At 34.3% G+C, this 17054-nt stretch overlaps 1 protein-coding gene across 1 annotated transcript in view; it reads right to left on the bottom strand.

Annotated features, from left to right (window-relative positions):
• Positions 1–4581, bottom strand: part of PDS5B (PDS5 cohesin associated factor B) — a 127882-nt gene extending 123301 nt beyond the window's left edge. The window contains 2 exon segments of the mRNA XM_040448165.1: positions 1076–1279; positions 4454–4581. Of these exon segments, the coding sequence (XP_040304099.1) occupies positions 1076–1279; positions 4454–4561 (312 nt within the window). The 5' untranslated portion in view covers positions 4562–4581.
• Positions 4582–17054: the final 12473 nt, after the last annotated feature.

Here is a 17054-nt window from a genome sequence, read left to right as displayed (position 1 = left end):
CACAAGTCCACAGATCAGCTCATGTCATCTACTTAAACCTCTGACCATTCTCAAATTTCACAATTCAATTCCACCTTTAAGTGACAAATACTGCCCCTATCCTGAGATTCTTTACCAAATTAAAATATTAAACAACTACAACCAAAGCAGGTTGGGCACTCCATGCTAGAATTTTGGCAGACTTGATGAAATGAGCAAGTTCCTCACTCCAATTATCAAGAAGCAACTCCATGAAATTAGGGGCTGTGTGATGACTCTTTTTCACCACTGTAAACCCAGTTCCTGACACATAATTAAAACATCAATACTTGTTAAATGAAATAAACCTAAACTGTCCGTCATTTTATCCACACTGGGTATTAATAATCTTATGGATTCATTCTCTAACCCACAGTTTCCACAATTATCTTTTATCATTACTGGTTTTTCTCATTTTCTAACCTGCTTTATTCAATATCTTTTTGCACAGCTCTAGTTATTTTACACTTTCTAGCAGCTAGACTAATCATGCTAGTCTCCTTTTTTCTTTCCTCTTTTAAAAATTCTCCATTCATATGGCTTTACTTACTACCACTTTAAACAGGTACTAGGAGTCGTTCCTAACTTTTCATTAAAATTTTGTTCACTGTATTGTCTTCCAAACAATTCACATCACAATCACACCTTCCTTTAAATGAATGATTCATATGGTATACATTCAGGCTTATATTAAATACCATGTTTTAAATAATGAATATGGTCTTCAGTATGGATGTTCAAAAGGGAAAAGTGTCCCCCTCCAAGTGTTGCTGAAACAGAGCTAATGATAACATACTATAAAAAGTATAGAGTACACTGTACTAATCTACTTCTTATCCTAAGGGTCAAAATTCTTTAATAAAAGTAAGTACTAAATGGGGTATGTGTGTGTGGGGGGGGGGGGGGTCTTTAAACAGTAAAGTTGTTTAATAAAAGAGTGCTGCAGGTAATGTCGAAAAATCCAAAGAAATTATCCAAATACCTTAACTCCCATTTTAGTTAGAAAGATAAATAGAAGCACCAGTTACTATTTTAAGTTCTTTAAGTCAGTACTTGCCTTTAGTTTATCAGGGGATGTGTAAGGAGCTTCAGGAGCATAAATCCTGAAAATATCGGCAAGGCAGCAGGCTACCAATAAGCGAACATCTTTATCAGGATGCTTGAGGAAAAAATCTGAAGCAAGATGTAAAGCTAGGTTTAAATAGAGCTCCTTTTCTTCTTCAGAGTCCTGGTCCATATCCATGAAAGTTTTCACAACCATCTGTACAAAAATAAAATAATGAAATAATGAAATCTTTCATGCAAAAATACAGTCATTTGAAATAACATCCAAATTAATTGCAAAGATTAACTTCCAAATAATTAATATAAAGTACTTTCATTTTTCCTCTGAGAGAGAACAGATCCTTCTAAAACTACAGAAAAATAACTTTTCTTTTAAAAGACTAAAATACTTTCCATTTACCCATCATACCTGCTTGCCAAATAAGTTTAAAACTAGCCTTATATTTAACAGAAGACCATTTGGGAAGAGAAAGAAAAAAAAAATAGTTACAAACAGAGAGGGAAGCAAACCATAAGAGAATCTTAAATAGAGAAAACAGGGTTGATGGGGATGGGGGGAGGGGACGGGGAAAATGGGTTATGGGCATTAAGGAGGGCATTTGTTGGAATGAGCACTGGGTGTTGTATATAAGTGATGAAAAACAGGAATCTACTCCTGAAGCCAAGAGCACACTGTATATACTGTATGTTAGCTAACTTGACAATAAATTATATAGATATTTTAAAAAACCCAAACAACTAGCCTTACATGGCATTTCTGGTCTTTTACAACTGGACTAAAAGGAGTATGTCCTTCTTAAAAACTGTGCCCCTTTTTTATATATAATATACCTAATCCTTATATTATACTTCTTAGGAAAAGAAACAATTTATTTTTTCCATCTGAGCCATAAACCATTCCAGATATACAGATTTATATATTCAGCTAAAAAAGAATATATAAATATATTTAAGAAAGGATGATGAAGATGCATTCCTAAACACTAAAAAGCTACCATGAAGTGACTACCACAGCATCCAACAAAATATTTCTTGTGCCACTGTAAAAGAGAATATGAAATGGATAGTTATTAGCAGAACCCACTGACATGTATGGAGTGAGCAGAAATAACCTGTAGGAAATGGTTCCTTTTTCAAAAACATTTACATAAAGGAAGCAGGACAGAAATAAAAATGGTGAGAACTGGTACCATTTGAGTTCTGTAAAAAGCTTTCTCTAATTTCAGTACCAGTTGTCGCAATGAACCCTCCATCTGTACTATTCTTACTTCAAATGAGACTTTAAATCGCCTAACTTGACAGGAGCACACATTTAAATACAATTCTAATGGAAAGGTAACCACCTGGCATCCACTAGGTGGTGCTGCGAATACTAATCAACAAGTAGGGCTGCCACCAAGTATCAATAGCTATGAGGTGGTCCTTAAAAAACACAAGGATTTCTACTCTGCCAGAGAGCTAGACTTCTGAGTAATAAATCATCTAATGTGTTGCTAGGGAACAGTGTTCATCAGAGGGCAGACCCTCAGTTCTATTATGCCAGACACCAGAAACAACAGTAGACTAATCCTGCTAGTGGGGCACTACAGTTAGCTTAAGGGCACGAGGTCCAAAGTTACTTCCTAACTTATTAATTTTATTGATGTAAGATGTATGCTTTGACGGCCTACGCATATTATGAAAAGAGGCAAAGAAAAAAAAAAAAGAGAGACCCACATGCAGGAAACCATTACTTTCTCTAGAATCTCTTCACCAAAGAGGAAGAGTTTCAGTATACTTTGAATAAAATGTTATAGGAAACTCTAGAAATTATATAATGACACCTTACCTGTTAACAAATTGTTGTAATTCACAAAACTTATCCCCATAATTGTACATTTCAAAAATTACCATCAGCCCACATTAAATCCTTTTTATAATTCTCTAAGAGGGTTGCTAAAAATATGGGTAAGTATAAGTATAAATTAGGAAACAAAAATGAAGGAAAAGTATATTAACCAGATTTCTGGGCATAGATGTCAACAAAATAATGAAAACATATTACAAACACTAAATGTGAGCACTGTGGTAATCATTCCACCTAGATTAACAAAGTTTACTCAAGGGCTAGATAATGAGAATCCCTCAAAATTGTCTACAACTCAAATGGTGTTATAAAACTCAGTAACTCACATTTAAGTTGTCTATTAAAGATGTCTGAGAAAATAACATCTCTACGAGACACTAAATGTTAATCAGCCTTTAAGTATAATTTCTGCACTTAATAATACTTTCTTAGCAAACAATAGAGAAGTTTACCTATCACTGCTGAAATATAATCTGAGGAAATAAATGAATACTCGCTTCTCTAAAAAGTCAATAAATGAAGAGAATGTAGATACACAGAAAATGGAACATGTCATATACAAAGGGCTTGTAGCTTCACTATTTTTAACAAAACATACACAAGTTCCTAACTAGATATAACACACACAAATTGGTATTTTTAATGTGCTCAAAGATGTCTTTTCCTTTGAATAATAAACTTCCGATATTTTTTGACATTCTAATACTTTATGCATAAAGGTATAATACTAAGACTTTATAGGAAATTTACGAGCATTAGGAATAAACCATGCAGCAATACCCATAAAACAGTACTTTGCTTTAAGGTTCCTAGGCCTTCAATGATTAATTAAGGTAGGTTTTCCAGTCTTAAAATACTTACTGGATAAATAATAATAATGTATCAAGCAACATAAATGTCTAGGTAGATATAATCTAGAAGGGAAAAAATGCTGAAAAATAAAAACATGTCCACTAACTGATGAATTAGCTTAACATTCTCTTTGGCCATTCTGCTCCTTTAACCATTTTATAATCACAGGGACTATCACCGCCCTGAAGCAAAAGTAAAATATTGTTCAAACACGTATAAAGAGACTCTAGCCATACAATGACTGCCTCATCTATGGAAGTTCACCATCAATCTTGATTCATTGCTGCATGTCAGAAGCAGGGAGAGAAGCTAAAAGTAAAGCACTTTAACCTACTCTCAAAATAACTTACAAGAAAGTAAAACACAGCCTGAGTGCTCAGTACAAAGACTGTAAACTTCCTTTCTTAGAGTAAAATGGTTGTTTTCTAAAATAAATGAGATATAGAACAAAGGAGAACTCTCTACAGACAACAAAGAATATAAAGAGTACTACAGATTGATTCTTTATGCTCAAGTATAGGAGGCCCTAGAAAGCCATTTTTAGCTTTCATTTGCTTTTTTAGCTTTCATTTGTTTTTCAGATGCCCTAATAAAATACGGCTCTATGTGATTTCCACAGGTAACAGCCCACCCTAAACAGGTGCCCCCAAAATGTAACACAATTATACTCACCTTTAACCGTCTCACCATTTCCTCTTTAGATATTTTATCTGAGATTTCTTTGACACCAGGAGGATAAGTAATTTTCCCATCATTGGTCCTTGTCTTTGAATGAGCCATGATGGAAATATTTTTACCCCTAAAATAAGAAAACTATTAGATGCAAACCAAAAAATAAGTATAAACAAAATTAATAATAAACATAAGTTACCTATCTTCCCACCAAGTAAGTGGGTACAGTAGGTCACCTCTCTAATTAACGAAAAACATTTTATTAAACATTTCCCCAATTTTTTTCAATTGTATGTTAATTTCCATTTCCACTACTGGCAAGCTAAGTTATTTGCACTAACCCTCCAACTACAAAAATTATAAATAATAAGGGGAAAAAAAACAAAATAAGCATGTTTTTTAAAGCATCACAAATTACTTGGCCAAAATAAAACCAAATACAAGACCTGAGAATAGTAAATGGAGCACTGGAACATTACATCCATTTAGGCTCTAAGGCCATTTGCCAACCCTGACAAATCTAGAGTTCAGTTTTGGTGGTCTTATGAGGCAAGAGGGACAGAAGTAAATCTCAACCTGTCAAAGTAGAATATCAAAGAGACCTTCCTGACATCAATGCAGAATACTACCCCATCTCCAAAAGAAATCACAAAGATAAGCCAGAAATCAACATGTGCCCATGCCCCCATCACCAGGGGACAGCAGAGAAAGCTGCCTTGGTACTAAGCAAGGCAACATAGATACAAGGGAGGTACAGCTAATTAGTTTTTGCCATGGGCCTGCACGTTTGCTGAGGTTCATATTACCTGAGTTGTCCAGAGAACCTCAACATATGAACTCAGTGACCCCTGAGTGGTAGTACCTCCAAGCACCTAATTAAGTAAAATTCTGCACCTCAAACAATCAATCCCCACTATGATGTTTCCAGGGGTCAAAATGAGCACTATCAAGTCAAAAATAATCAAGAACCTGAAGAAACATGACACTATGAGAAGGAATCAGCAGAAATACCAAACACCAAGACAGGACACACAAAGACTTCAGATGTTACAATTATTGAACAAATTATTAAACAAATTGCAAAACTATATTTATCATTAAAAAAATAACAAGGAATAAATAATTATACAGAGTAAACAAGAAAAGTAAATTTCTAAAAATAAAAAATGCAAAAACTGAAATTAAAAACTCAATGGACATACTTATTAGCAGATTAGAAAAAGCTACCAGAATTAGTCAACTAGAAGAGAGGTCAAAAGAATATACAGAAGGCAGAAAAGTTTAACATGATTCACGGGAGTATCAAAAGAAAACATGAAAGAGACCTCTGTCTGAGGAAAACAGCATAAAATATCAATCCATAAATTCAAGAACGCAAACAGAATTAAATTCAAAATACTAAGAATTCTACAGAACAAAACCTTAAAGCCATCATATTACCTTGAAAGGAACAGTATTTAAACTAGTAAGTGGCTTCTCAGTAGCAACAATATAAGCCAGAAGACAGCAAAATGCCATCCTCAATGTGGGAAAAGACTATAATTGCAAAGCTAAAGCTTACATCCAAGGAATATAATTTTCAAGAATAGATTGGAATAAGGACAAATTAGCCAAAGAAAAACTGAAAGCTGTAAGTAAACATACAGTATTTAGAATATTGTTTAGCATATACTATGTGCCCCCCCACCCACCGACACAAGCTTACATTTCTGAAGGAGTTCAAAATCAAGGAAACAATCTATGATAAGTCAAGATACTGAGCATCTTTGGTAGGAAACGTAACTAAAAGAGGGGTAAAGAGGCTATATTGGGTACAGGTAATGTTCTACTTCTTTATCTGGATGGTGGTTATAGAACTGTTTTCACTTTGTGTAAAGTCACAGAGCTAGACAATATTAGACAACATAATTTTTTACACTTTCCTCAGTTATATTCTACTTCAACAAAAAATAAAAATCTCCAAACATTAAAAAATTCATAAGTATACTTCTAATAATGAATGAATCAAAAGAAAACAAGTATATGATCAATAAAGTAAAAACTCAGAAGACAATCATAAATTTTTGACATATCAGCATGTGAAAATTCAAATATGAAGAAAATCTATACCTTACCAAAAATGACTCAAGAAAAAAAAAATACCTTTAATAAACTTAATCAACAATCAATAAATATTCCTATAAGGAAAAAACTCCAGGTCTACATAGTTTTACTAGTGAGTTCTATCAAATAACTGAGGAAGAAATAATTTCAATGCCACACAAATAATTCCAAAGACTCAAAACACAAGGGAATCTTTTCCAACTAATCTTATACAACTAACTAGCACAACATATCAAAACCCAATGAGAAAAATCAAGAAAAATCACATACCATTCTTGCTCATAAACAAAGATGCAAAATTCCTAAATAAAATATTAGGAAACCAAATGTAGCAACGTTATTAAAACTTGGGTTTATCCCAGGAATGCAAGGTTAGATTCCTCATATTAACAGATTAAAAAGAGAAAAACAAAGGGTGCCTGGATGACCCAGTGGGTTAAGCATCCAACTCTTAGTTTCAGCTCAGGTCATGATCTCATGGTTCATGAGCTCTAGCTCCACATTCCCAGTGGGGAGCATGCTTGGGATTCTCTCTCTCTGCCCCTCTCCTGCTGGCATGTGCTCTCTCAAAACAAATAAACTGAAACAAAAAAAGAAAAACGGTGTGATAATCTCAATAAGTAAAGAAAAAAAAAGTTTGAAAACTTCAACAAAAGTTTGAAAACTAAGACAAAAAAGAGAAAAAGCTTAACAAACTAAAAACTGGATGAAAGTTTCCTTTATCTGAGAAAGGTCGGGTGTTACAAATACTATACACCATAAATCAGGTTTATTGATGGCCCATTAATCATGATCCACTGAAAGATTTTTGCTTAGGATCAAAACATACACAAGCATACCTCCATCATCACTTCTACTTGACCCAGTAATAAAGATGGCAGTCAACAAAGTAAGAAATGAAGAATATAAAGATAAAAAAAGAAGGAACAAAACAGCTACCGTCTGCAGATTATATGATTATGTACATAGAAACTCCAAAAGACTTACAGATAAAACCTCAGAATTAAGAAGATTGAGTTTAGTGGGGCACCTGGGTGGCTCTCAGCTGGTTAAGTGTCCAACTCTTGGTTTTGGCTCACGGTTTGTGGGATCGAGCCCCATGTTGCAACAGCAGCATGGAGTCTGCTTGGGATTCTCTCCCTCTCCCCCCTGTCTCTGCCCCTCCCCCACTTGCACTGTCTTTGTCTCTCTCAAAACAAACTAAAAAAAAACAGAGAGAGAGAGAAGATTGAGTTTAGCAAGGGTATAGAGTAGAAAACTCAATATGTAAACATCAAATGCCTATAGCTAACACAATACATAACAGTAAAAGACTGAATAATTCCTCTGAAGATCAGAAACAGAACAAATACGTCTGCTCTTACCACTCTTATTCAAGATTATACCGGAAGCCCTAGCCAGACACACTAAGGCAAGATAAAGGATATAGAAGCCACACAGATTAAATAGAAGCCACATTTCCAGATGGCATGGTTGTTACATAGAAGATTCTAAAAGAATCTACAAAAATAAAAAATAAAAAACTCATTCATCAAGGTTGCAGAATATAAAGCTCAATATACAAAATCAACTGTATTTCTATATACCAGCAAGGAACAGATGGAAACCTTAGTTAAAAGCACAATACTATTTTCAATCACTCCTACTATAAATGAAATATCTCAGTATAAACCTAATAAAACATATACAAGATTGGTATGCTGAAAATTATAAAATACTAATGAAAGAAACCACAGAAAATGTAAATAAATGGAAGACATACCATGTTCATGGATGGGAAAACTCACCATAGTAAAGATGTCAGATTTCCCTCAAACTGATCTACAGGTTTGGAGATTCTAACAAAATCCCAGCAAGACTTTTTGTAGACAGAAACAAGCCTATTCCAAAATGTATATAGAAAGGCAAAGGAACTAAAATTGATGAAACAATTTTAGAAAACAATGAAGAAGAAGGTAATCATTCTACACAACTTTAAAACTTTTTATATAGTACAATAAACAATACAATGTGATGTGGGTAAAAGGGACAGACCTATAGATCAATAGAAAAAAACAGACAACCTGAAAGAGATCCACACAAGTATGCCCAATTGGTGTGTGTGCGTGTGTGTGTGTTGTTGTTGTTTTTACAAAGGTGGTAAAGCAACTGAATGAAGCAATAATAGTCTTTTCCACATATAGTGCTGGAGCAATGGATAAACACAGACTCGGGGGAAAAAAAAAAAAAGGAAAAGAAAAAAAAGAAAAAGAAAAAAAGAAAACCTTGACCTAAGTGTCTCATATCTTATACAAAATTAATTTAAAATACACCTAAGATTTAAATAGAAAATGTAAACAAAAATTTTTAAAAGAAAACATGGAAGATATCTTCACTATTGAGACTAGAAGGGTTTTAAGAAATGACACTACAAGATCCATAAAATGAAAAAGTGACAAACTGGATTTCAAAAATTAAAAACTTTTGCTCTGTGAAAAAAACTGTTAAGAGAAAAGTTAAGCTATATATTGGAGAAAATATTTGCAAATACATATATGACAGAGCACATGTATCTAGCCTATATAAATAAGTCTTAAAAAGATACTATAAAAAAATAATCCATTACAAAATGGGCAAAAGACATGAACAGACATTTGAAGAGGAAATGCAAATGGCAAATCAGCACATGAAAAAAATGTTCACCTCATTAATCATTAGGGAAATGCAAATTAAAAACAAAATAAGGGAAAAAATCCATTATATACTATTAGAATGGCTAAAATAGAAAATAGCGACAACATCAAATGTAGGCAAGGATGCAAAGAAATTGAATCTAGACACTGCTGGTAGAAATGTGAAACAGTACAAACATAGCTGAAAATAATCTAGCAGTTTCTCATAAAACTGAACAGGCACTTTATCATACAAACCAGCAATTTCACTCTTGGGAATTTTTCCCACAGAAATGAAAGCTTGTGTTCATGCAAACCTGTACAAGAATATTTATAGCAGCTTATTCATACACCCCAAAACCGGAGGCAATCGAAAGCTCCTCAAGGAATGATCCGTTAAACTGACAGATCCATAAAACGCACTACTAAAAAACTTACTGACACATGCAATAATCTATGGTCATTAGACTTACTGTAATATCAAAAGGTTACATGCTATATGGTTTCATTAATTTAACATTCTCAAAATGACAACTATAGGCATGGAGAACAGATTAGTGGTTGCCAGGGTACACAGATAAGACTGAGTGGTAGCATGAGAGAATTCTTTCATAATTCTGTATCTTGATTGTGATGGTAATGACAAGAATCTATACACAGGATCAAAGTACACAGGACTACATACACTCAGAGAGAGAGAGAAAATATTGTGCAGAAACTTGAGAAAACAGAGTAAGATCAGTTATTTAATTAACAATATTATACAAATGTCAATTTCCTAATTTGATATTGTACTACAGCTACATCAGATGTCACAACCAGCAAAAGATAACTGAAGGGTTCATAGGATTCTATGTTCATTTTTTACAACTTTATGCCTATAATTATTTCAAAATAAGAAGGCTTAAGAGCAAACCAATCAATTGTATTCATATGGACAGCAACTAAAAACTTTAAAATGCAATTTACATAGAAAAGCATAAAATACCTGCAGTAAATCTAACAAAAGATGTGCTTTTAGAGAAAATCTTAAAGCTTCACTGACAGAAATGAAAGAAAACCTAAATAAATGAAGATATATCATGGGCTGGGTTGGAAGTCTCAAATACTGTAAAGATAGCAAATCTTCCCTGTGATTATGGAATCAATACAATCCAATCAAATTCAAGTTATGATTTTAAAAGAACTATAGCAAATTTATCTTAATATTTATATGTAAATGCAAAAGGCCAAAAATAGCAAGATACTTAAAGAAGAAAACACTCTAAATGGATATGTTCTATCAGATATTAAAACCCATTATAAAGGTAATTTAAATGATGTAGCATTAGTGCAGGAGGGAAAAAAAAATCAATGGAAAAGACAGCCTAGAATCAGAGCTACGTGAAACTAATATACGTGAAAATTAATATATGAAACGCACAACAGTAAGAAAAGATCAGAGAGGACAAGATAAAAAGTTCCGAATATTGCCTAATATTTCAACAACATTAAATATTCCAATCCATGAACACTGGATGTTTTTCCATTTATTTGTGTCTTACTTCTTTGATCAACGTATTGCAGTTTTTGGTACACAAGTGTTTTGCCTCCTTGATAAAGTTTGTTCTCAAGTCATTTTTTTCTTTTTGATACTATTGTGAAGGAATTCTTTTGCTCATCTCCCACAGTTCATTGTTAGTATATAAAAACGTAACTGATTTTTGCATGTTGATTTGGTATCCTGCAACTTAACAGAATTTATTAGCTCTAAAAGGTTTTTTTGCAGGATCTTTAAGGTTTTCACTCTTCTATAAACAGGTAATTTTACTTCTTCCTTTCTGATTTGGATTCCTTTTATTTCTTGCTTTTACTTTATTGTCTAACTGCTCTGACTAGGACTTCCAGTACCATGTTGAACAGAAGTGGCAAGACTGGGCATCTTTGTCTTGTTACTGATCTTAGAAGAAAGCTATTTTTCACCATTGAGAAATGCAAATCAATAAGGAGGAATCACTTCACTTCTGTTAGGATGGCCATTATAAAAAAAAAAGAAGAAGAAAAAGAAAAAAAAAGCTAACAAGTGTTGACAAAACGTGAAAGATAAAGAACTCTTGTACATTGTTGATGTGAATATACAATGGTGCAGCCAGTAGGGAAAACAGTAGGGAGGTTCCTCAAAAAATTAAAAATAGAACTACCATACAATCCAGAAATCCTGATCCTGGCTATATATCCAAAAAACAATGGAAATCAATATCTCTTAAGATGTATCTGCATACCCATATTCACTGCAATATTATTCACAATAGCCAAGATATGGAAAGAACCCAAATCCTCATCAATAGATGAAAGGATAAAGAAAAAGTGGTATATACTTAAAATAGAACAGTATTCAGGCTTAAAAAAGAAGAAAATCCTACCATTTGCAACAACATGGATGGACCTGGAAGACATTATGCTGAGTGAAATATGTTAGTGATAGAAGGGCAAATACTGCAGGACTCCATTTATAGAAGTATCTAAAATAGTCAAACTTATAGAAGCAGGTATCTAAAATAGTCAAACTTATAGAAGCAGGAAATAGAATAGTGGCTGCCAGGAGATGAGAGGAGGAGAAAATGGGGAGTTATTCAATGAGTATAAAGTTACAGTTATACAAGACGGTTAAATTCTAGAGATGTTCTATACAACATGGCACCTATAGCTAAGTCAGTGTTTAGGACTAACTTAAGAATTTAAGAGTAGGGGTGCCTGGCCACCTAAAGGTAGCTCACTGGGTTAAGCGTCTGACTTCGGTTCAGGTCATGACCTCATAGTTCATGGGCTGGAGCCCCACAGCGAGCTCTGTGCTGACAGTGCACAGCCTGGAGCCTGCTTTCCATTTTCTCTCTCTCAATCTGCCCTTCCCCCACTCATGCTCATGTGTGCTACCTCTCTTGCTCTCTCAAAAGTAAACATTACAAAATATTTTTAAAAAGAATTTGTTAAGAGTATAGATTTCATGTGAAGTGTGTTCTTACCAAAAAAAAGCAAAGGGGCACAAGGAAACTTTTAGAAGTAATAGCTATTTTATTAGAAGTGATAGCTGTGTGGTAATGGTATCATAGGTGTTGTATATAATATATATGCAGTGTTTTCTCTATCAGTTATAGAGCAATAAATCTGTTTTAAAAAAAGAAAAGATTTTCAGGTACCCTTTGGGAAATAAAATGCTTTGCCCCATCTGCTGGGTCGAGGGTGGGGGCAGGGGAGAAGAGGAGGAGGAAGAGATAGAAGAGGAATAGGAGGAGGAGAAAGAAGAAGAAAATGAAGAGGAGGGAAAATGGTCAGTGGGCAGTTAGATTTCCAGAGAGATGTCTGAGCTAGGGACAGATGTGGGGATCCTCAGTGATAGTTAAAACCAGGGGCACAGATGACAGATTCAGGAAGTCTTATAAAGTAAGAAGAGATAAGAGAAGGCACATCTTTAAGAAATAGGGAGAGGAAAAAGAACTTACAAAGGAATGTGAGAATGACCAAAGAAGTATGGAGAAGATTTGGAAGGAAGCTGTATCAGAAAGTAGGGGGTACACCATGTTTCAAGACAAGGAGTGGCCAACAGTACTAGATGCTACAGAGAGCTCAAGATGAAAAAACTCAACAGAATCCATCGAGGGATTAACTGAAAACGGGCATGAGGGATCTTACCGATGAAAATGTTCTAAAATTGGATTATGGTGATGATTGCATTTTTCAGTAAATTGCCTAAAAAAAAAATTATTGAACTGTACACTTGAAAGGGATAAAATTTATTAATTTTACAATATATAAATTATAGCTCAATAAAGTTGTTTGAAATTTTAATAATTCATTCAAGTTCTGAGATACTTTAATACCTACATAGAAAAAAATAACATCGGGGTGACTGGGTGGCTCAGTCGGTTAAGCATCCAACTTCAGCTCAGGTCATGATCACATGGTTCGTGGATTCGAGCCCTGTGTCAGGCTCTGTGCTGACAGCTTGGAGCCTGGAGCCTGCTTCAGATTGTGTCTCCCTCTCTCTTTCTGCCCCTCCCCTACTTGCACTCTGTCCCTCTCTCAAAAATACATAAACGAGGTAGGAGGAAGGGGGGGGAGGAGGAGGAGAGAGGAGGAGGAGGAAGGAAAAGGAAAAAAATAACATCATACCTATACCTCACCGCTTACACAAAATGAATTCCAGGTAGATTTGTGAGAAGAACCAAGGTCATAGCTGTGTTCCTTCAACCAAAGAAGATAGATATTTAGCAAAGGCCCAGGACAAATCATTTCAGAGGATAGTAAATAAATGTGACAGGATTCCCAGTTTTCCACAGAAGCTGGAATACAAAAAAGTCTCTGCCTTGCCTTGACACAAGTAAAAGCTAATGCTTATTATTCCTAACAATAGATATACAATTGTGACCACACCCTGCAACTAAGTAATATAGATATGGTGCCTTTGTAGAATAAAGTCATCTACATGGTCAAAAATTGGCCTTGGTAAAATTTGTCAAGTGCCTGTTATTTGCAGAACTCTTTAGCAGTGACCATCGGGCAAAATGAGTAAGATAGATCTCAAAAGCTACCAAAAAAAACAAACATCTCCCTAAATATTTAAATCACAGTAAATTCTATAATTATTCTAACAGAAATAACAAGCTTGGAAAATAGAAGATCAAAAGAAAGCCCATTTCTACAGGTGAATGGGGGTGAAGTGGTAATGATGTATAGAACAAAAGGACAGAGAGAACAGTTTAGAATGTGTTACCAATCTAGAGAAGAAAGTTCAGAATTTAACTTAAGATCTAGAATTGTGACTGAAGAAAAAGGTGGAAGGAAGTAAAGGGAACTAAGGAAGAAAAGACAAGAGCCAACAAAGAGGCAGGTTTACTCAGTTTGCACTTCAGTTTTATAAACAATAGAACTGGAAGCAGAGACTTGAAGTATCTCTGTGAATATATACAAGCTGTTTCTTCAGAATGACATATTTACTGGCCCTTGTCTACTAAGCAAATGATGTACCTTAATTAAGTCTATGTTTAAACTTTCACTGACTTCTCCAACCAGAGCAAGACTCCTCCCCCTACAGCTAGGAAAACTTTGAACATATCACAATTGGCATTATCACATCATATTTAGTGAACTTATTCTATGTCTCTTACTAGGCCATAAGCCCTATAAGCGAAGGATAGTATATCATTTTATGCTAGCATCTATTAGAGAACCTAGCACAAAGCAGGTACTCTGGAAATCCTTGCTGAATGAATGACCAGAACTGTTCTAATAAATGATGGCTACAACAGGCAATACAGACCAGAAAGGAGAAATCAAATACAGTAAAACCAGTTAAAAACCTGCTACAACATTCCAGATAAGAAGTAAGGAAGAAATGGGGAAACATGGGGAAACAAGAACTGATTCAAAGACTTATGGATGATATTAAAAGAGAAGTAGGAAAAAAAAAAAGTAAAGAGAACTAGATGATTACAAGATTCAAAGCCTTTGTTCCTTGAAAGTCAATTACTTATTTACTGAGAATTTACTTGGTGCAATATACTACACCATATACTAGGAATGCAATGACAAGCAAATCTCTGCTCTCACCATAATGGAGATAGGGAAAAAACATACAGAGGTCAAGTCTTGGGGAAAAAATTTTGGTCTAAAAGGTAACTAAAGATATAGATCTGAAGTTTTAAAGAAAATCAAAGCCAGAAAATATTTTGGTCATAAAGCTCATGCTTTATGGGTTTACAAGATTAAGAAAAACATGTAGGATGAGCTGAGACACCAAGACTCAACCCTGAGGAAATACCTATATTGATATGGGGAGGGGGATAGGAAGAAAAACAGAAGGGTCAGAAAAGGTAGAAAAATAAAAAAAAATGTTTTAACCTAGAAAAAAATGCTTGAAGATGAAGGGGTGGCATACAGTGCTAATTATTTCAGAAACACATGTTGCTGAAACATATAAAATGGCCTTAGTAAATACTCCCTTGGACCTGGTAAGGTGATCTTTAAGGAAAAAGTTTCCGAAATAACAGAAATAACTACTAAACTGCAACCTAAGAGAAAAAAAAAAAGTGTAAATGAGAAAGAGGGAAAGGGAGCAATGCTGAAGAAAGAAAGGGTATGGGAAATAAATAGGATCTTCAATTTTTATCAGAAATGAATAAGAGATATTGATATACAGCTGCTCCTCTGAGGTTTAACAGACTTAAATTATCTGACATAATATATTTCAACTTTGTGGACTTTCAATTATTCACATGTAAGGCAGAGTGGATACATTGAAAATAAGAAAATAATAACTGTACTTAAAAAATAATTTATATAGGGGCACCTGGGTGGCTCAGTCAGTTAAGCGTCCGACTTCGGCTCAGGTCATGATCTCACTGTGAGTTCGAGCCCCATGTCGGGCTCTGTGTTGACAGCTCAGAGCCTGGAGCCTGCTTCAGATTCTGCATCTCCCTCTCTCTCTGTTCTATCCCCACTCATACCGTCTCTCTCTGCCTCTCAAAAAATAAATGCTAAAAAAAAAAATTTTTTTTAATAATAATTTACATAAAACTGACCACTATCAGAATCCATTTTATATACTAAATACATTATAGAAGAACAAATTCCTTTTTCCATTTAAAATATGTATGCTTTTAATTTACCCCCAATTTATAGTAAAACTATGATATAGAATTTTCCTGCTTTTAAAGGGTAATGTGAAACAAATAGTTTCAGAAAGCAGTTAATTTCATTGTATGCACTGTAATGCATGTTGTTACAAATATTTACATTTTTATATCCAATATGAACAAATAAAACACAATAAAATATTCTAATACTAAAGAGCTTATACAACCTTTGAGTAAGTTCATCTAAAATGTTAATTAAGGGAAACATCTGTATTTTTAATCTGATCTTTTTTCATGTTTACTCATTTTTGAGAGCGTGTGCACACACACAGGGCAGAAAGCTAGAGGGAGACAGAGGATCCGAAGCTAACTCTGGGCTTTGACAACAGAGAGCTGGACATGGTGCTCAAACTCATGAACCATGTGACCATGACCCAAGCTCAAGTCCGATGCTCCACCAATTGAGCCACCTAAGCACCCCCATATCAGTATTTTTAAAAATCATACTGACAGTCACTGGAAGAAAAATCAATGAAAACATTGTTCTTTATTCTGATAATATCACATATAAATAAATGTTGTTAAGATCAAATAAGACTACAGTAAAAATATTTAAGATCCTTTCAATGAATGGAAAAAAACAAAGTACTGACTGGACTGAAGAGCAAAGGTAAGAGCAATAGGAATAATCATTTTTTTAACTGATCTGAGAAGAAATAAAGACATCTGACACTGTCGTGATTTTTATTAAAAATCCAGTATGTGACAACAAATTCAGGGTCACAGAAATCAAATCAAACTGCTACTAGAATCTCTACTTGGCTGTGTTTATTAAAAACTGCTGTTCCTCCTGGGACTTTACTCCAAGTCCGAGTTGGAATTAGAAGGGAAACAAGATTTTGTGAAGACTCTGGTAACTGCAAAATGCAGTCTTCCCACAATCGGTACCTCTTATAACCAGCAGATGGTGCCCTCCATAAAGACAACCTTTCCAGTCCAGAGTGATTACAGAGCATAGAAGTTAGGCTTATTCTAAGCCAGGAACAATTAAAAAGCTAGTAAGAGTGCTTTCTAAAAGAATAAAAGACAAAATAAATTATGTTAATTTTCCCTAAGCATATAACCTTAAGGCCACGTTTACATATTTTCCAACTATGCAAATAAAAAGCTGTTTTCCATATACAGTGTTACCCCTAAGCTACCAAGCAACTTGAATTAATCTTTTTTTTTTTTTTT

The sequence above is a fragment of the Herpailurus yagouaroundi genome, unplaced genomic scaffold, assembly GCF_014898765.1.
Source record: "Herpailurus yagouaroundi ecotype Mexico unplaced genomic scaffold, PumYag 197, whole genome shotgun sequence".
Taxonomy (NCBI): Eukaryota; Metazoa; Chordata; class Mammalia; order Carnivora; family Felidae; genus Herpailurus; species Herpailurus yagouaroundi.
Note: the sequence above shows the minus strand (reverse complement) of the source record. Positions and strands in the feature narration are given on the sequence as shown.